Source organism: Homarus americanus, unplaced genomic scaffold (genome assembly GCF_018991925.1).
Source record: "Homarus americanus isolate GMGI-L3 unplaced genomic scaffold, GMGI_Hamer_2.0 scaffold26488, whole genome shotgun sequence".
Taxonomy (NCBI): Eukaryota; Metazoa; Arthropoda; class Malacostraca; order Decapoda; family Nephropidae; genus Homarus; species Homarus americanus.
In genome coordinates this window covers 126,591-148,252 of record NW_024738622.1, presented here as the reverse complement: position 1 = coordinate 148,252, position 21,662 = coordinate 126,591, and the positions used below count along the sequence as shown (strand labels likewise).

The window sequence follows — 21,662 nt, the reverse complement described above, 5'->3', positions numbered from 1 at the left end:
CCAGGAGAGTGACAGTGCAGAGAACATCCACGCCTTGCGTGCGGTCAGCCAGTGGACATTAATCTTGCTCATGTCCACGTTCTTGTAGGCGTGCGGCTTGCGGGCTGTGTGAATCACCGATAACTTTGGTTTACAGGTACCGGAGGCATTGGTGGTAAAGAGGACGGTGATGCGCTCCTTCTGCAACTTCCGACCCCGAACCTTGCTGGCAGACTGGACAACAAAGGTCTTGGTAGGCAGCTTTTTCCAAAATAGGCCGGATTCGTCCATGTTGAACACCTGGTCGTCAGTGAACCGCCCTTCCTCCATAACCTCACGTAAGAACGGAGGAAAATCTCTAGCCGCCACACGGTCAGCACTCGCTTCTTCACCACCAATGTTGATGTTGGTGATATTGTTCCTCCTCTTAAACCTATGCAGCCAACCAGAGGAAGCATTGAAGGGTTTGGGCTCTGCAATTCCCATCTTACGTGACACTGCTGCATACAGTTCACGTGCGTACTCTTGAACGGATCGCGTGTCCACCGCCATGTTGCGTCGCGCCTGACGAATCAAGTAACTCACCAGCAAATTTTCCACCTTTAGCAGCACCTTGTTCTGGCAATACTTGATCATTGAGGCACCTGCAGACTTTGTGATTCTCATGTGCTCTTTGATCTTGGCTGCATCCTTCTTAATAGTACGAATCGTAGATTCGTTGACTCCATGCTGGCACACGAGATCAGCTTGACATGTTCCTTTCTCCAAATCTTGAATTATCTGGTATTTCACTTCGTAGCTTAGGGAACGGCGTATCTTCTTTGGCTTAGGGCGGCTGGGTCCAGGTAAGGAAAGGTTTCTCTCTGGTGGCGGTGGTCCGGCGGAAGCCATTTCACAGAACAATGGATGCACGTATACTGCCGGTGTTTTTTGGCTTCTAGAACCAAGCTAATAATTTCCATTTAAATCAATTAAACTATAATTCACAATATTATAATGAAATCTTCTGGCACCTAACTTGTGAATTATTGCAACACCATTGTAATGAGTTCAACTTCAAACAGAACAAATTCCATTTTAAAAAGTTAGCAAAAAAGGATTTGATGTTACAGTACTGCACTGCACTGTATTGTACTGTACTTGTTTACACTAGAGGACTGTAGTGTCCTTCATGGTCAGAGGCGTTGATCTGAGCAACAAGATCATCTTGATAAAGATGTAAGGGGAGGTGTTCCACCTGGTCACACAGTGTAAAGGTGTCCACCCAGGGATTACACAGAAAATAAAATTTCATTATGAGAGGTGACAGGAATGGGTATAGTACCTGTAGTGTCACTGGTAGCTCCAAGTGTTCCTATATAAGGGCTACCAGTGTTAAGTCAGGTGCGAGAACTATGTACAGAATTTTTTGCCAGTGTCTCATATTGTTTAACACTGAAGGGCCAAAAGTTTATGGTGTGACTGACAGTACAGTACATGCCTTATATATTCATGTATGGTGGAACCAATGGGTCATTTTCTTTTTGGATACAGTTCAGGTATACAGTACTGAAATTTATATACAGTAAAGCAATATAAGAAGTTGACTGTTATTTAATGTCTTTAAATCTTTCTGTTGCAGTGTGTCTATGACCACGCTAATGTGGCGGATGCGGAAAAGGCCCGGCGGGTGTACAACACTGCATTTTGGGTCGATGTCGATGAAAGGCCGGACCTGAAGACTACAGCGCCATCTACTTATTCCATAGGTGTAAGAGGAACTACCAGAAATAGTATGTTAAGGGATCAAAGTGAGCTATTTAATGAAGAACATGATGTTGATCCCTTACTCTTTAAACACTAGAGGTATTACTTTATTTAACCATTACAGTACAGTACAGTACTCTATAAGGTAGAGTCACTGTAGCCACCCTGTACTGTAGTAGGTAAAGGCTCGCAACAATGAACAAACTGGATAAATTATTGTTGTTGAATGTTGCCAGTACAGTATAATGGTGGGTAGCGTAGATATATCTCCGAGTGTTATTTATTTATTATCGTTATCGCAAGAATACTTCTAAGACAGATTTAGTGGTTAGGTTAAGTTAGGTGAGAATAGTTTTGTTTTGTTTTTTAACTTGGGCTATCGATTATCAGTCCATTATTGGGCAAGATAAATAATAACAAAATAAACTACCTTAAAACATTAATCTCATTTGGTAACATTGGCCAAATTAACTTAGTGGTAGTCACTGTAGTGCTTGGGTTAGGTTAGGTAAGGATGAAGGATTCTCAAAGAAAAGGATGTCCACTATTAACACCTGCCATATTTTGTACAAGTAGGTTTATCCTTCCTCTCAAGACCCAAAATACTTCCTTATAAATATGCTCAGATTTTGTGGAGTAGCTGGGTGATATATTTACCTGGGTGGACAATTAGCCACCCAGGTAACATGTCAGAAGCACAGTAGTGGCCTTCAGGGAGTGTCAGTGTCTGCCCGCTCATATATCTCCAACACAACAAAAGGTCAAAGAAAATCACAAAGTAGAAACTCAAACATCTAATAAAAATCAATAGTGAAGAACAACAACATTATCTTTTAATTAAGAAAATACAATACTGTATTAGTGTATCAACATATCTGTACAGTATTACATGTGCAGTCATACACCCACCAAAAAAAGTATCTGTACCCCTGGGATTGATGGTTTTCAGTTTGAGTGCTGCTGCTGCGCCTCCTGTTGTCTCGGTAGGGTTGGCAAGCATGATTGTGAGACGTATCTCTGTAATATCCTGTTAGCTCTTCTGGATATCGACAGTGGTAAATATGTTCCAGTAGACATGCTTGAAAACAACACAGTCTGTATAATATATTTGGTTAACGAACATTGAGAACTTTATCAATCAACTGTGGGGATGAGTTGCCTTATGGGAACATGCATTAATGACAGGAAGCGGTAATGAAGTTGACTACACATGTGTAATGTATGTTTCTATATTTTTACATTTATTTAAAGGTATTTTGAACTCTACCTTTGAGACATGGCAAAGCTCACCCTTCTGTAGGTAAGAAGGAAGGTGGAATATTGTCTGTCATTGGCCATAAATTATATCGGCAACAAATTAGGAAAGGAGACGTCAGACTCTACTCGGGCGTCCATCGGCGCTCTCCACAACTGTGCCGTCCAACTGCATGGTGACTCGGTGTGTCAACAGTGGCTTAGGCCCCAGGACTTAAGAATTTTTAGTTCATTGTTTTGTATTGTTTGACGGCAAAAAGGTGCAGATACTTTTTTGTTGGGTGTAGTACATGAATTGAATATTTAACACTTCAAAGATTGTTCCTTTGAAACATATAAAACAAATTTGGGAGAATTGTTAATACGGTAAAAGATGTTATAAGACAGATATACTGTACTGACAGAAGAGAAGAAGTACCTGTACCACACTAGACCAAACTGTTGTTCGTACATGTACTTTTTCTTGTGATAAATAACAAGAGGAGTGACAACAATAACTCAGTTGCCATTGTTACTAGACCAGTTATGTACCTTTATGTTAACACTCTACTACACTTATAATTTACACATGATTAATGACCCAAAATTACATACAGTCAGTGCCTGTTCAATCTACCGTACTGTACATATTCGATGATATGTACCTTTTATAAAGATACCAATTGCTAAATGTTATGTGAACTTAAGTACGCTCGGTAAAAAACTATACGGTAATATCTCTGTTAGCCGGAATCCCTCAAACCCGAAACTCTTCGACGGCCAGAATTGAAATTTTCTAAAAAATCATTCCCGAAGCTGGAATTCTCCAGAAAATTCTGCCTCTGGGGAGGATTTTCCGAGGGACACGTTTTTGGGGAAATTTCCGAGAAATTTTTCCCAGCACCCGGAAAATTCTGGGGATGGGGGATTTTTTCCAGCTTTGAGAGAGTCGCCTCGTTACCCGGAAATCTCTCATTCCCAGAAGTGCTCTTGACCAATTGTTCAGGCTAATGGATATATCACTATTTACAATGCTTGTGCTAAACAAAATAACACCTTATGAATGAAGGTTCTTGATAAAGGCTCATGAGGCACACTGTTATTCACCATCATAATGCAACAAACTAACTTTATATTTTAAATTAAATAACTAAATTAGGTCTACTATAATAGGTAGAAAATGTCTCACAATCACATCTACCAACCCTAGTGTTCAGCCCCAAATTCATCAGACCCTTCCTGAAAGATACTTTTTTTACCGAGTGTTCATATATCTGTGTGTGTAAAGATATGTACTGTTTAACCCGTCCACACTTGTTGGTGTAGTTCACTTGGGTCTTGGTCACCACTGGTTGTGTTTACAGTAATCTCCCTCTTGTTAGCCTCAATATTTGGTCTCCACAATTCTCTAATAGCTGGAATAAATTTTGAGCCTTCTGGGAAAACTATCTCCATTCCGGGCACGGCAACAATTTTCCGAGGATGAAATCTTGCGCATTTTACAGAAAAATTCCGAGAAAATCTGTCCGTCCTGGGCGTGAGAACATATTTTCGGGGAGTTCCGAGAGATTGCATCGTGCTCTGATGAGTTCCCGTGTGCTGGGTCGGCTAGCTGCTTGGGTAACTTAAGGCACTTGGTATATATTGTGCTGCCGTTATACATGTACAAGGTTGTTCCCTCGCTTCCTGCTGTTCTTGCATACAGTTTGTGTTAAGCTGTACTGTACATTATTGTACCAGGACACAATCAGCCAAGAATAGTGTTAACATGAAACAATTATCACAGTTATATATACTGTACTGTACATTCAGTAAGTGTGAAAGTACAGTACATAGCAGAGTGGATAGTGTATGTCTGCTGTAGGCTAGTGTGTGTGTACGATCCCTCCTTCATGGACGGAGTAACACCTGCTACAGTACAGGACAAAGGCAGGCCATCATCCTGTATCACCATTTGGTCTGCCTGCATCATCAGCTCAAGATGACAGCCTCTGCTGGTGTACAGTTGTGTTGGTGTAACTAAATACAACACTGTGTCTGTCTGTGTAGTTTAGACTTGGGAAACTCTCCCCACCACCCGGAAACATACCAGGGATGTGCAATTTTTTCCGGGAAGAGAAAATTTGTCTCCGTTCCCGGAAATCTCTCGCGCCCAGAAGAGCTCTGCACCAAATATTCCGGCTCACGGGGATATCGCCGTACTGGATATTTAGAACTGTGACCGAATATTTTATTATACCTTACAGCACTGTGAGTGTAAAGAGAAAGTTAAGTAAAATAGATGTTGCTGCCTCTTAAAGTTTTCCTGTTCATATTTCACCATTCATTAAAGGTCTACTGATTGTTTAATGAATTAAAGGATTGTATGTAAATTAAAAGTATAAATACTGTAACACATAGGTAGTATTTCACATATCATTTTACTCATTAAATTTACAAGTTTAGTGACTTATCATCCTGAAACACTATCGATGTTAAACCTAATTTATGTCAATTAGTTATTCATTATGCAGGACTATACTGCCTCAAGATGTAGGCCAAATAGTCTCTAGATCTGTTGTGTCTTTCTCAACTTACTGACCGGAAACAATATGTACTAAGGGACGGACACAACTATACTCTTCCATATTGCCTCCCATATTCTTTGGTATGTTAAATAAAAAAGGTGTTCAGTATATATATTCATTAGTTAATTAATTTGGTTGTATCAATAAGAACACTCCTAGACACAATTTTGTACTGTACCATTACTACTATATCTTGTAGGCCAAGGGAGCAAAGTTCATATATAAATACTCTACATACATTAAAATGGATATATATATATATATATATATTATATTATGTTCCTATGTTAGTTAATAACAAGGGTAACTAGTAAAGTACTTTTGTGGTAAAATAACAAATATATTTTAGATACTTTAACATACTGTACTGTACCCACAACATGGCCCCTCCTCATAATACACATCCAACATTGGTATAACATTATTACCTCAAACTGTTAACATTAAGATTACCAAACTGAAAAACATTTAAAGAACTCCACTAAAAGAGCTCATCAATGATAGACTTTTGATTATTGTCTTCTGGTACGCGAGATTGTTTTGAGGTGTGTGACGCTACACTTGATGTCCCACACTTGTTAGTTTTACCTCGCTGTGAGCCTTTGGTATCATTTTTACTTACAACAGATGATTTGGAGGAAAAATTTGGCCTTTTACTTGTAGTTGCAGTGGGGTACAACTCAGCTTCCAGACTGTCATTAAAACACTCCTGTGAATCTGAGACAACAGCTGGTGCTTTGGCTTCAGCACTAAAGTTGGCCTCGTGTCTCTGTTTGGACGGTGAGAGGCGAGCAAGATTTTCCTCGTCCGTGTCCTCGTCGGGCTCGTCTACGTCAGTGTCCGAGTCGTAACAATCACTGTCGCTGTTCTCAAGTCGCGCTTTCTTGGGTGGCCGAGCGGCTGAGCCCGACGTCTCAGCAGACCTAACAAGGCCACAGGGTTTACCAACTGAATGTAAGAAAAGGGAAAATTATTATGAAGTTCAATATATAATCACTTAATTAAAGCACATTCCACATTAAGTGTTTCCAGGCCAAGGAAGATTTAGAGGCTGGGAATTAAAGAACTGTGACTTACCTGATGTTACCTGTACAACAAACTACATCACATTACACAATTTATTTTTATATTATGTAAATTACCTCTTTTTCCAGTAAGTATTGGAGTTCACCCAAATGTCATTCAGCTCAGTTAGTTTGGCCAGTGGCAGAGCTTCAAAATGGAAACCCCAACTGAGGTACAGTATAAAAATATTCTGGTATGTTAAGGATGTGAACAACTCGGAGGCATGTTCAAGGTTCTTTATACAATGGATCACATTTATGTAATATAAAGTGACAGACAGACAAAGTAAACATTAGACTTGTAATAATAAAACTTGTGTAGAAATCAGGTAAAGATAAAAGAAAGTATATAGAAATTATTGGTCTATATCTCTATTAGTCTTTGTGGTGTGTCAGACAGCACCTCCACCATCTGTCTACTGAGTCCTCAATACATACCAGCTGTGTGATCTGCCTCAGTCACACTCCAACCTAATACTTGAGTTGTTGTTATTCTTCAGTATCCACTCCAATCACTTCGGTCAGAAAGCTTTCCCTATCATTAAGGGCGAAAGACTTGTAAGTTAGTTAGTTAAGCAGAAAAGGAACCTTGATAAGTGAAGTAGCTAATGGACACCCTGGATTAACCTAGACAGTGTTGTCAGTTTGTGAAGTACAGGTAAGGTTTTTGTTTCAACTCTGTTGGCTGATTATTTGTGTTGTGTGTAGATTTGTGTAATGTGATGCAGTAAGTTTGGAGTTTCCTTACAGAACAGATCAATCCACTCACTTATTATCTCCACTATACCTAGAAAGCTTCCTTCTGTGGGGTCCATGACTGAGGATTCTCTCACTTGCTGTCAGTGTACTGTACTGTGTGTTTCTCTTGTTGTTTTATGAGGGAGTGATCTATGGCCTGTTTCACTTTAAACATGTAAATATAATATTCTGGCAGTCATATAGAATTGGAATTATATGTATACTTTATCACTGATGGGTAACTCAGTTCTATATACGAGACAAAAGATTAACTATGGGGTTTATTAAGTTAACTGCTTCAGGAGAGTTTTCACAGAGGACCACACAGAGAGCAAGAGACAACTTAAAGAATAAAAGTGACTAAGAACTGTCACAATCTATATCAGTGCGAGATAACTTAATGAAACCTTGAGTAACTCCTCCCTGGATGTGACTCAAACAACATAAGGAAGAGAACTGTGTGAGGATGAGAAGCAAACCTACTGTACACTACCACATGAGGTCATATACCCAACCAAAAAAATATTCCAAGTGGTTCCCAGTGCCCAGTCCCCTCCTGTACTAACACTGGATAGAGCGCCCAAATACTGATAAGTGGCGGAAATTATATAAAAAATTAAATAAAATGAACTGATAAATAAAGTTATAAATTATTTAGTTTTGATATTTATTTTTAAAGTTAGAAACAATAATTCTCATTGATCTATTAAGTTTTTCTCAAGTTATTGTAAAAACAATTATTTCTTTCCATTAACCTGAGCTAGTTGGATGGCTGGATTTTAGTTGTTGTATTCTGAGTTTCTTGGCATTAATGATGGCAGCACACTTGCTATATATCTCCCTCTCAAATTCTTCCTTCATTAAGACGCTCCTTGATGCCATGTCCACAGCTTCATTCACTTCTGAAAAACAAAATATGTAGTTTTGGACACATTTCATATACTGTATAGGTGAGTTACCTGAGAATAACTGTACTGTACTGTAGACCTATACTGTACTGTAGACCTATATTGTACTCATATATAGGTGAGTTACCTGAGAATAACTGTACTGTAGACCTATATTGTACTGTACTGTTAGCTATTTTGTAGTGATGTTTGTCTTTTTTAACACTTTTAGTTCAAGAATGCAAACATTTAGCTGTCAAGTTGGCCACCCAGGACGCTGAGAGATACATTTACACTACTGTACAACATTCATCTTTTTTCAATCTTTTCCACAGCTTCTACAAAACTATCGGCATTTAGTCATCAGCAGAAAAAATTCCCATACTTTTTTGTTGTATGTTAAAGCACAATATATATGGTGAGTACAGAACAGTATTCATTACAGTGGTCCCTCGGTTAACGAGCACAATTCGTTCCAGCAGGTTGCTCGTTAACCGAAACCATTGTTTCAATGGGTTTTTGGGTAATTGGTTCCAGCTCACCGAAAATTGCCTAAAGTCAACAAAAAAGGTAGTAAAGTACACTTACTTTGAGGTGTGTATGTAGAAGGCTCCTGGATGATGATGATGGGAATTAGAATGGGGGTGGAGGAGAAGGAAGAAGAGAAGTCATTGGGGTGGAAGAGAAGTCACCCCATGGCACCATTTCACCCATCAAATTTTAGTTCACTTGGTGTAATTCAAGATTATTTTCTTTAAATCAACACTGCACTGCATTATATATTGTCAATATGTAAAATAAATTTCAAAATGACCAATAATTTGACTGGAAACACAGAAAAAAGCATTTATTTTGAAGAGAGTCTGGTGTGTTGACAGGCTGTTTGGCACGCTAAAAACTAGTTTCCCTGTACTTAAATTATGTTAAATAATTGTTAAACTGACTAAAAAATTTAATATAAGACTTTTAAAATTATTGAATAGTACAAATGTATTGATATTCACGAAAATAGTAAGGAATTTAAGCCCTAGAACCGATTACTGAGCTAGTGTGCAAGCAAAAACATGTTGAGGGGCGCTCGTAAGGAATTCGTTAATCGAGGGATTGCTCGTTAACCGAAGTTAAGAATCTTATGGAAGGTAATTCGTTGACCGAGGGATCACTGTACATTAATTATTCTTTTATTTATGGATTTATTGAGTATAGGAAAAACTGTCTTAACAAAAATAACAAGTGTAAACAAATGTAATGATGATTAGTCAGCAACTCCGTGAACAGTTTAAAATGATTCTCAGTGAGTTCAACCTTACTGGTATTCATAGAGCTGACTGATGCAGCTAATAACATAACACAGAGCTCCTACAGAAGGTGAGAACACTTGCTATTATTACCAACTGTTATTGAGTACAGTATATGTGTTATTTTAGTCCTGCTCTATTGGCTTCTACAGTTGTTCTCTTGCATTATTTCCCCCTTATCTTAAAGGTTTCAGTGTCCCGTAGCCAACCCCACAATAATGGAAGACTGGTAAAGATATCTGAGATGCTTCATTTAACATTTTATGTCGTGAAAAAGTGTCAGAAGTGCGTTTCAAAATGTCCTGGGGTTGTGGTATCATTCCTTGTACTATTTCATTCATCACATCACATTACATTCTACCAAGGCCAGACAGAAACACCGCTTCTCATCCGATCAATGAAATTAAGCAACGTTGGGTATGGTTGGTACAGTACTCGTACAGGTGACCACTGTGCAACACTACACGTTGTTGGCATAATCCTCGAGATAAGCATTTCATGGCTTTGTCGGCTATCCTTCATCAAATTGACAAAATATGAATTATTATTATTTATTCTAGACTAATTCTGCCAAACTATATCAGGCATTAGTCATAATAACTTTTATACATAACAACATTAAGAAAATAATCTATTCAAACTGATGTTCACCTGAGACGTCATAGATGAAGGAGTGAGCAAAGCCTAGGTAAAAGGGTCAGGGTGAAACACTGTACAAATGAGGAACTACAAAGCAACATATGAACCACCAAGAGGTTTAGTATCTGACCTTCTATAGTACAGTGCACGGGCAGGTGGAGATAATGTATTATATGATATTATCAAACAAAAACATAAGAATTACTTGTCAAACTCACTTACTATTAGACATCTTTTGTGATTCTTCTTTTAGAGTCTGGATGCACTGTGAGTCAGATTTCAGTTCTTGTATGGCTCCATCCAAGACCTTACCAACAGCATCATCATATTCTATCTGTATAAGTGATAAAACAAAATGATTGAGATAATTAGTTTTTTGTTTCTGCTTAGTGTGGTGTAAAACTGGATAGTTATACAGTAATGATGGTTAAGACGACCACAACCGAGTGACTCGCTGCAATAAAATAAACGAGTCGTACCTCTAGACAATACTGGTGATGATTCTTAAACTGTTAAGTCTTGTTGTTAATAAATCACTACAGGGACGACACTTTTAATATTTTATTTGGGTAACATCAGATGATTTATTCAGCAGACAGGATCCCAAACACACATGTTATATCAGCTCCGATATACGTATTGTCTTATTTCTCCAATGTGGGGTTTTACTTTATTTACCAGTAAGATCATTACACTTGTGGAATATCATGTACATATTATCAACTCACCTCACAATGTAAGTGTTACATTTATTTATTACTGTACTATTTATTGTAATATTACTATGCAAAGTACTGTACATTTAAAAAATATTTGTTTGCATAGTAATTACTACACCATGCGAGGCCCCTCATAACACCATCTGTGAGGGAATTACTACTCCACGTGAGGCCCCTCATAACACCATCTGCGAGGGAATTATTACACCACGTCAGGTCCCTCATAACACCATCTGAGGGAACTACTACACCACGTGAGTTCCTCCTAACACCATCTGGGAGGGAGTTACTACACTACGTGTTTGCTGTTCAACACCTACATTAATCTGTATGTTCCTTTACCTTTCTCTAATGAAGGCTTTTGTTAAACCACCAATGTATGTAATAAGTCATTTATGTCCAATGTATATTTTCAGCCTTCGGGCCGCAGAATTTTTTCAATAAACCATTAATTATTATTATTATTATTACACACATATACACACACACACATATACACACACACACATATACACACACACACACAAACACATATACACACACACACACACAAACACATATACACACACACACACATACACAAGCACACACACACATACACATGCACATATACACACACACATATACACACACACACAAGCACACATATACACACACACACAAGCACACATATACACACACATATATACACACATACACACATATACACACACACACAAGCACACATATACACACACATATACACACACATACACACATATACACACACATACACAAGCACACACACACATACACACACACACACACTTCATTTTTCTTAGAAACATGTCATCTTCACTGACATTATTGTTTTCTAATTTGCATTGTGAATAAGTGGTACCGGTATATGCTGTGTGAATATTAGTGTTAAAATATCAACTGTGAACAGGGAGGTATTCCTCTACTGTACAGTAGTATATGGAATGTGAAAGATTTATAGAGACCACAAGGAAAATGGCAAGATTAACTGATACAAGTACTAATGAAATACTGTACTGTATAGGAATAGAAACATTGTTATATTAGTGAATGAATCAATATATAAACACGACAGTAAAATGACGTAAAAGTTGATATGAAGTACTGTATGTACTTAAAAAAATAAAGCCAAGTAATACTGTACTGCACTTTATATCTACATTGAAAAATTGACAAAATAAAAGACAAGATGAAAATAGCCTGAAAATGTGAATGTTTATCTTCAAATGGACTTACTGTTTCAAGTTTAAATTTTCCTCTTTTACCGTACACTTTCAAATCTGGAAAATATTGTTTCCACACAAAATGATCTTCCTGGATCTCAAATATATCCTCTTTATCAGTGGTGGTGAAGGAGGTAGTAACAGCTTTACTGAGAAGACACAAGTATTCCCGGGGCGTCTTCTGGATGTTGTGGCTCCATTTAATCACTGAGTCATCGCTTGTCGACAACTGAAACAATATAATTCTAATAATATTTAGTCAGAAAAATTATCATAAAGGTTTATTATAGACCATGTAGGTATACAGTGAACATATACAGGAGAGGTACAGTATAGTATACAGTTTCCAACATAAAGTACAGTAACTTCACAGCCAATTTGACCAAGGACAGCCTTCAGTCATCACAGGTAATAAAGTACTGTACTGTGGTCATGACTCTTATATGAAGCCAATTACGACTACTTTATCTTAGGATGGCTACAGTAGGTTTTATTGGTTCATCTTTATCTCTGATCAGACGGAACCGCTCGTGTGTACAAAAATGACGCTGAGAAATATTTTTGTGTATTGTCAAACTAACAAAGTATAACAAATATTGCTAATTCTTGTCCTTTTGGGGTATATTCCTGACATTAAAAAGAAGGTAAAATTAACATTTCGGTCATGCACATTTTTTCCAATGGTCAGAATTGTTCAAAACACACACACAAAAAAGAAAACCATAATTTCAACCTTACATAACTTAACCTAACCTATATCCACTACAAATAAGTTTTATTCTATAGACATTATTCATTAGGAAGCTGGTTAAAATGAACCATTCTCTCAACTGTTGTATACTGTACTATAAATGTTCTAATCTACAGGATGAAGGTGTCAAGACAGTGTGGTTGGTTAGGTTAGGTTAGGAGAAAATAATCATTTCGGTCGTGCACCTATTTGGAAGTCGTTCAAAAAGCATAAAAACCGATTAAAAAACTATAATTCTAACGTACCTTCAACGAGAATGATTCATTTTTGCTCAAGATGATGACCTTAATCTGGTCTGCCTGGTTGAGTCCGTCTGAGTACAGGTATGATGTGAGGCCACCCTGGACCATCTTCTTCAGCCCCATCTCTTAAAGTATACACACACAGGTCTACAGGATGTTACAGGTCGTCACAGGTCTACAGGTCGTCACAGGTCTACAGGATGTTACAGGTCGTCACAGGTCTTAGTTGTTACCACAGGTCTACAGGTCGTCACAGGTCTTAGTTGTTATCACAGGTCTACAGGTCGTCACAGGTTTACAGGTCGTCACAGGTCTACAGGTCGTCACAGGTCTTAGTTGTTATCACAGGTCTACAGGTCGTCACAGGTTTACAGGTCGTCACAGATTTACAGGTCGTCACAGGTCTACAGGTCTTAGTTGTTATCACAGGTCTACAGGTCGTCACGTCCACAGGTTTACAGGTCGTCACAGGTTTACAGGTCGTCACAGGTGTTAGTTGTTATCACAGGTCTACAGGTCGTCACAGGTGTTAGTTGTTATCACAGGTCTACAGGTCGTCACAGGTCTTAGTTGTTACCACAGGTTTGCAGGTCGTCACAGGTCTTAGTTGTTGTCTACAGGTCGTCACAGGTCTTAGTTGTTACCACAGGTTTACAGGTCGTCACAGGATTACAGGTCTACAGGATGTTACAGGTCGTCACAGGTCGCCAGGTTTACAGGTCGTCACAGGTGTTAGTTGTTACCACAGGTCTACAGGTGGTCACAGGTCTACAGGTGGTCACAGGTCGCCAGGTCTACAGGTCGCCAGGTCTACAGGTGGTCTACAGGTCGCCAGGTGGTCACAGGTCTACAGGTCGTCACAGGTCTACAGGTCGCCAGGTCTACAGGTGGTCTTGCAGGTCCTCAAACACTGTTGTTGTTGTTGTGTTCGGATTTAATCATATTATTACTTTCCCCAATTTAACATTAATTTTGAACATCAATGGACAAAAAATGAAATGAATTAAGAACAAATATTGCATTAGATTATAAATATATTAGTAAATTATATAATAAAAGTGTGTAAATTGTAGAAGATTCCAGAGGAAACGGACACAGCGTTGCCAATTTAGCGCTTAGCATGCTTCATCTAGCAATTGTCTGCCTTATCTAGCGCCGCCTTAGCGTTGTTCTTACATCTAACACCAAATTTGGTGCTTTTTCAATTGGTGGGAGTTTTCAGATATTATAAAGAATATCTTAATGTAAAATTGTAAGAAATGATGAACGGTGTTACATAGCTCGGCTCTATTTAAAGTTTTGGACAAGTTCAACTGTAAATAAGCAGCTTGAACCTGAAGTGACCTTGTTCATCTTTTTTATGCCATTAGTTCAAATGTTCACATTCCTCGAAAGAAATTAAAAGGAGATTTAGAACATAACTACTTAGTTTTACTTTTATCCTCGTCACCACTGATCGGCTCGTTAGCCGCTTGGGCGATGAGTCACGTCTCTGTTACTTTGTGGAGTGGGTCGGCGACAAACAGCGTTTGTAGGGGAGAAATCCACTACAACTTTCCTAGGTTATGAGTTTGAAAAGCAGACGTCACAGTGCAAGTTTCCGAATGAAAAGGATATTCGTGGAAGATACAGTTTGGAGTGCAGCTGGTGAAACAGCTTCGTCAACGCTTGCCAGACAATGTCCAAGTTTTACAGTCAATATCATCTGTGAGTTCTAGTGAATGCCTAAAATCAATAAAGCATGGAATACTGGAATGAGCAAAAGTTTTTGTTGATGGTGATGAAATTATTACACTCATTGAGTTCCAGTGGAGGACACCGTAGGACTCTGGGCAAAAACTCTTCATTACCGGCAAGATAGAGTGTAGGAGGGCTGAAAAGGAGTTCCAAAGGCTGGTTGCACGCGAGGTCAAGTCAAACCCAAAGGCGTTTTACCGCTATGCAAAGTCGAAATTGAAAACGCGAGTAGGAGTATCAGACCTGAGGCTTGAAGATGGTAGTTACGCAGATTCTGACCAGGATAAAGCTGAGGCATTGAACAGCTTCTTTTCCTCAGTGTTCACAAGAGAGGATGCAACTAACCTTCCTGCGTTTGAGGACAGACGGTTCGACACAGCACTGACCCACATTGTGTTCACAGAAGAGGGTATTAGAAATAAACTGTCCAGGCTAAAGGTCCATAAGAGTCCTGGACCTGACATGGTGCATCCTAGAGTGCTAAGGGAGCTGTGCAACGAGCTTGCAGAGCCCCTGAAGATTCTGTTTTGTAAATGCCTGGATGAACAAATGGTCCCCAGTGAATGGAAAGTGGCTTATGTGAGTCCTATCTTCAAGAAGGGCGATAGGCACTCCACGAACAACTATAGACCGGTGAGCCTGACCAGCATAATATGTAAAGTACTTGAGAGTATTATCAGAGATGCAGCGATGGAACATCTACTACGAAACAACCTTGTAAAAGATTGCCAACACGGTTTTATGCCGGGGCGCTCTTGCTTGACACAATTGCTCAAGGTATTGGATATTTGGACCCATATTCTAGAACGGGGTGGTAATATCGACAATATTTACCTAGATTTTGCCAAGGCTTTCGACAGTGTACCCCACGAAAGGCTGAAAATCAAACTGGAAGGGTACGGAATTCGGGGAAATGTCCTAGCGTGGATAGAAGACTTTCTACATGACCGCAAGCAATGTGTGGTGATTAATGGCACGAAATCGTCATCTGTACCTGTAACAAGTGGGGTACCGCAGGGTAGTGTATTGGGCCCGCTGTTGTTTGTTTGTTTCATAAATGATATGCCTGACGTTGTACACTCCTCCATACAAATGTTTGCCGATGACGCCAAGTTATTTCGGGAAATTAAGAACCAAGCGGACTGTGAAGAGCTGCAGAAGGACCTCTGTGGGCTCCAGGAATGGTCGAAGGAATGGCTGCTGAGATTCAATGTCACGAAGTGTAAGAGGATGCACCTGGGGCGTACCAACGGTAAGGAGGCGTACCATATGTCCCAACGGGATGAAGAAAATGTACTAGTTGAGACTGTGTGTGAGAAGGACCTAGGTGTGTATGTTGACAATGAGCTGAAGTTCTCGGGCCATTGTGAGAAGAAGGTAAATCAGGCAAATAAATTATTGGGTCTTATAAGAAGGTCGTTCAGATATCTAGACGGTCCGTCCCTCGTGACGATCTTCAGGAGTGAAGTGCTTCCCCATCTGGAGTACTGTCACCCCATCTGGTCCCCGAGATATGCTAGGGACTGTCAGTTGGTTGAAAATGTTCAAAGGAGGGCCACCAAGCTGGTGCCTGCACTTCGGCATCTCAGCTACCCTGCGAGATTGGAGCGCCTGAACTTGCCTAGCTTATACTACAGACGGGCAAGGGGGGACCTAGTTGAGGTTTATAAGCATCTCAGGGGGCACTACTCAGTTGAGTGTCCTTACTTGGAGCTGGCGGACGCTCGCCCCACAAGGGGTCACAGCTCAAGATTGAAGAAGCCGCAAGTCCGGAAAACCGTGAGGGCAAACTTTTTCGGAGTGAGGGTTGTAAACTCTTGGAACAATCTACCAGAGAGTGTTGTGACGGCACCGAGTGTGAGCTCTTTCAAGAGAAGACTTGACCAACACTGGAGCGGGTTCAGGTACATTCAGGAGCCGGTGCATGCCCAGTATTTGCCAACAGTGCGTGACAGAGACGTGACCGATCGCCCGGGCGGCTAGCGAGCCGACCTTTTGGTGAAGAATATAAAGGAAAAGAGTCGTGACCGATCGCCCAAGCGGCTAACAAGCCGATCAGTGGCGAAGAGGATAAAAGTAAAAGTGACCTCTGTGAGTTAGCTTTGACAGTGCTAACTGCCTCATTCCAATGCTGATGTGGGGTACGGGTTATTGGTTCACACTCAGGATGGGATGGAGAAAGGAAACTCACAATGTGCTCTCTGTATACATGTTGTATTGGATGTACAGTGCAGCTTGGTGCTGGGAAGGCAGCATGGTTACAAGCGTGATGTAGAGAGAGCTGGTTGGTGAGGGTGCTCAGAGAAGGACCAGCTTGTGGGTCGCCATGCTCGCCGGCGGGAACGAGGACCGCCAGGCAGGAGTGGAGGAGGTGTTGGTTGGTGTAGGTAGAAAGAGAGAGACAGGTCACCACGAGGTCAGGTCTTATATAGCGGAGGTAGGCGTGGCTTAGTAGTTGACCTCCGTCATGTAAGGCGGCACTGGTTGACCTAGACCACGAGGCACACACTGGGGAATTCGCGGGGTCGGCTACTGAGCGACAAAAGTGTTTGTAGGGGAGGAAGCCACTACACTGATTCCACATCTTTAGTCATATGAATATTGTAAAGTCAAAACTTTGAAACAGATTTAGCATCAAAAGTTTATTTGCAAGACTATCAAGTATTGACTTAGAAGGTATGGAAGTTGTTGTTATAGTTATAAACTGTCTAAGGAAGTGTTGAAAACCATTAGGTCATTAAAGACATATCTTAACCACAACCAGGATCCTCACATGAACTGCAACGACCTGTGAGTGACCAAGGAAGGACAAGATAAAGACATCCAGGAGGAGATTGTGGAGTGGGAATTAGTAGATCTGGAATAATGGTGAATAGTATAAAATCAATTGTGCTAATAATATTTATATAATTTACCATAACTAATTCCTAGCACTTTTTATTAACTAATTTTATAAGTTTAGCGCTTTTTGGGGAGTGAATCTAGCGCCTTGTGAAATTATCAGTTGGCAATACTGGCCGGGACAGAGTGGCGGTGCTGGAGGAGCTGAAGAACTCCATTAATCCATTATAGTGACTTTATTACTACAGTAGTAAGTGTCATGTACTAAACCCCGGCTCATTAATATGTTATGAGGGAGAGTAATAACCTTAATGTAATGTGAGGGACCAAACGTTGTCTTGATGATGATAAATGATGTAATAATTTAAACTCTTGGTTAAGTTTTGTTCAATGTGGTTTATATATTTTTGGTGGTAATTTTATAGGAACTACAACCACCAGTAAACGATTTGGTTTAACAAAATTTGCACACAATTAGTATTATATTAAACACTGAAATAGAAATGACAATGAATAGAACCTAACCTAAGGGTGTGTTAGATCAGGTTCTATGCATTATAGTGTTAATTTTTTTATCATGCTAATAGAAAATCTTAAACAAGTTGCCTTAATATTGAGGTTGACAGCAGCAGTGACTAGGAGGAAATGTTGACCTCCACCAAAACCTGGAATCCTAAAAATTACTTAAAATTATAATATAAAGTTGTTTCTTTTAATATACTTAAATCATCAAAACAATAAGTAGAGTAAAAATAAAGAAAATCAACAAACAACTTCTGGTGGTAGTGCTTTCATGCATCTTTACCATTAGTTATGATTCTTTACTTGTTTTGGTGGTTTATCTTTTTTTTTTACTTGTTTTTTGGTGATTTTAAGTGCGGTAGTTTAAGAGGAACACTTTAGGTAAAAAAAATTACTTCAATCGAATTGGAAGTTGTTTAAAGCACAAAAACCACCGGAAAAACACAATTTAAATATAACCTAACCATAATTTCAACTCAACCTGACCCAACCATAATTTCAAACTAATCTGACCTAACCTAACCTAACTTAACCTAACCTGGTGTACCTCCAACTCGGCCCACACATTACTAACTCAGCCCACCTTGCACTCTTCAAACAAGTAGCTGACTAGAGGTTCAGGAGTGAGTTTGAGATACAGTACCTAGGTTTCAGTTGATAAGGACGAATTTTATGAGTTTATGTTAGTAGAACTTGATCAATGAACCATGATTCACATTTGTAACTTGTGCTTCTCCAGGTGATTTCGAATAGGGTTTGAAATTATTGCTTCCAGCAATTTGCCTACAATTGATGTTAAACTGATTGGACGGTAGTTAGAGGATAGTGATCTTTCTCCCTTCTTGAAAATCATATTACATTCGCTATCCGCCAGGATTTTGATACTACACCCATTTTTAATGACTGTGGTAAAGGTGCAGAAGAGGGTGACCACCAACAGGAATTGTCCGAATTGGTTTCTATTTTTTCTACACACTAATATCATGATATTAAACAAAAATGGAAACGACAATGTATAGAACCTAATAGAACCTGACCTAACATACCCAACTATGGGTATGTTAGGTCAGGTTCTATACATTATTGTGTTAATTTATGTGTTAAACAACTTAGCTTAATATTGAGGCTGATATACATCAGCAATGGTGAGGAGGAATTCGTGGAAGCGTTCACCATCATTTATAGGAAACGTTTCTTGAAGAGGGATGCAGCGAGGTAAACAACATAAATGGCACCGGGAGGAGAATTGTGAAGCAGGATAGAGTAAATAAAAACAATGGTCAAGTTCTATTAGGTTCTATGCATTGTCATTTCCATTTTTGTGGTTAATATGATATTTATGTGGAGACAAAATTTCAACCAATTCGGACAATTCCTTCTGGTGGTTAGCCACTTCCAGACCTCTAGCAATTTTGCTAAGGGCATACTAAGCTCTTCCTTACATTCCTTTAATACTCTGGCAAATATCTCATCAGGACCTGGTGACTTGTTAGGCTTCAGTTTGTCTATTTGCTTACTAACATCGTTACTAGTCACTACTATCTCGCTTAATTTGTTTCTTCACTATCTTTGTATAGAGTCGGTGCCTCGGGTATCATGTTTAAATTTTTGGTGGTGAAAACTGTTGAAAAGTATTTATTCAGATTATTGCTCATTTCTCCGTTGTTTTAGTTTGATACATTTGATAGAATCCCTTGAGGTTTGACTTTGCCTCCTTTGCTATCTTAATCTCTCTTCCCTTTGTCTTCGCCGAAATGTTTCTTTACTCTTTCTCTTTGACGGATACTTTAACGGGCATGTTTGGTGGATTTGGCATCCTGTGTACCGCCGGCAAGGCCGTGGGCTCGTAACACACATCTTGCCTGCGGTGCCCACCATTTCTCTGTGGATGTCAGTCACACTTGAATAACCCGTTATAGTACTGTACATCCTCTTTCCTCACACATCCAAACTGTGGAATGCTCTACCTTCTTCTGTGTTTCCATATTCATACAATCCGTCTTGCTTTAAATAGCTGGTTTTTCGGCATCTTCGTGGTGTGGATTTATATACTGTAATCTTTTTCTTTTCTATTTTTTATTTAATTTTACTCTTATATCCCCCTCCCCCCGGCCCCGTAGTGGGTCGGTGACTGTGCCCGGGTAGGATGTTCCCCATAAAAAAAGGGGATCACCGTCACAAGGGACAGAAGGCACTCCTCATTTATTTACAGTTGCTGTCATTAAAGAGTTAAAAACATTACTCTTGTCTAATTTTGAAACACACAGTATAGGAATTTGTCACAATGAATTCAGCTGTGTGAGGTACTGTACTTTATACTGAATCATTATAAATTTTTCCTTGTGTAGTACAGTACAGTATGAACTATACAGGTTGAGGTAAAACTGCTGACTACAGTATATGTATGTTTCAGGGAGAACATATAAGGATGGCTACGTTGATACGTATCAAACGTCTATTTAACGAAGATCCGACAGACAGTATTGTTGTGAAATCCAAACGTCGACGGATTGAGGACGAAGCAGCCGAGACCTCAGGAGACATCTTCACTCCAACAATTCTAAAGAGAGTTGCAACAGTAAGCTCCAAGGTAAGCTGAGATGACAGTGGTGAGGTGGCTGACTAATAGGAGACAAGAGGCCCTGTTGACAGCTGAGAGGGTGGGTGGGGATTAACAAGTACCGGTACTGTACTGTGTAGACGCTGGCTGATGATTTGGGCAAGTGGAGAGAATAAATTATACCAGTTGTGTTAAGAGATGCATGAGCCTTAATGTGGAGGGAAGAAGAGTCCGAGGCAGGCCAAGGGTGACATGGGAAGAGGGAAATGGCCATCAAATATTAATGTATATAGAGTAATGATGTATTTTGGCCATCACTGAGTTTAGATACACTAGAGTAAATATGTGTTCCTTAAGGCTTACAAGTGTTCATATTTACCACAAGTTGACAAGAGTTTGTACAGGGAAAAGTACCAAAGTGGTTAACAGCCATTAAAGGTTAGGACAAACTACAGCTACTGTTGAATGAGAGAGAAAAGACAAATGTATTTAGAGATTAATTAAGATACTAATAATAATTTTCTGGGGTGAATTAAGGTTAGAAATAATCTTAAGTGGTGACCAGTTCAAGAAAACCCTCAATTGAAAGTAGGATCACCTGATGGTAAGACACTCCTATATTTATTACCTGATGATTAAACACCCTGATACTTACCTGGAGGGGTTAGGTTAGGGTGCTTGATCATCACAGGAAATAAGTTTGGTGCCTAAACGTACAGTAATCCCCAAAAGGTTCATGTTAGGTTATTGTAAGCTTGGAGGCAGTGTAGTAGGGGACTGGATATGCTGCTGACGGGTAACACCGGGTTGTGTGCCGTGTCAGGGATAAAGCAGACGTGGATATTTAGTGGGATCACCGGTACAGAACACAGTGGCTTTAACAGTAACAGAGGACACA

General features: G+C 39.5%; 2 protein-coding genes across 3 annotated transcripts in view; one reads left to right on the top strand and one right to left on the bottom strand.

Annotated features, from left to right (window-relative positions):
* Positions 1–2,504: 2,504 nt before the first annotated feature.
* LOC121874292 lies at positions 2,505–13,558 on the bottom strand. Its single transcript, XM_042378392.1, has 5 exons — positions 13,108–13,558; positions 12,125–12,340; positions 10,374–10,485; positions 8,083–8,229; positions 2,505–6,473 (listed from the first exon to the last, which is right to left on the bottom strand). Exons 1-5 carry the CDS (start codon positions 13,225–13,227, stop codon positions 6,007–6,009), a joined length of 1,062 nt encoding a protein of 353 aa, XP_042234326.1. The 5' UTR covers positions 13,228–13,558; the 3' UTR covers positions 2,505–6,006.
* Positions 13,559–14,642: 1,084 nt separating this feature from the next.
* Positions 14,643–21,662, top strand: part of LOC121874291 (probable RNA polymerase II nuclear localization protein SLC7A6OS) — a 37,626-nt gene continuing 30,606 nt past the window's right edge. Inside the window, exons 1-2 of one of the 2 annotated variants that reach the window (XM_042378391.1) lie at positions 14,643–14,811; positions 20,618–20,794. In XM_042378391.1, coding sequence (XP_042234325.1) covers positions 20,633–20,794 — 162 coding nt within the window. In that variant the 5' untranslated portion in view covers positions 14,643–14,811; positions 20,618–20,632. Of the gene's footprint in view, positions 14,812–17,848; positions 17,933–20,617; positions 20,795–21,662 lie in introns of those variants that run through there. The other variant, XM_042378390.1, reaches the window with a different exon arrangement.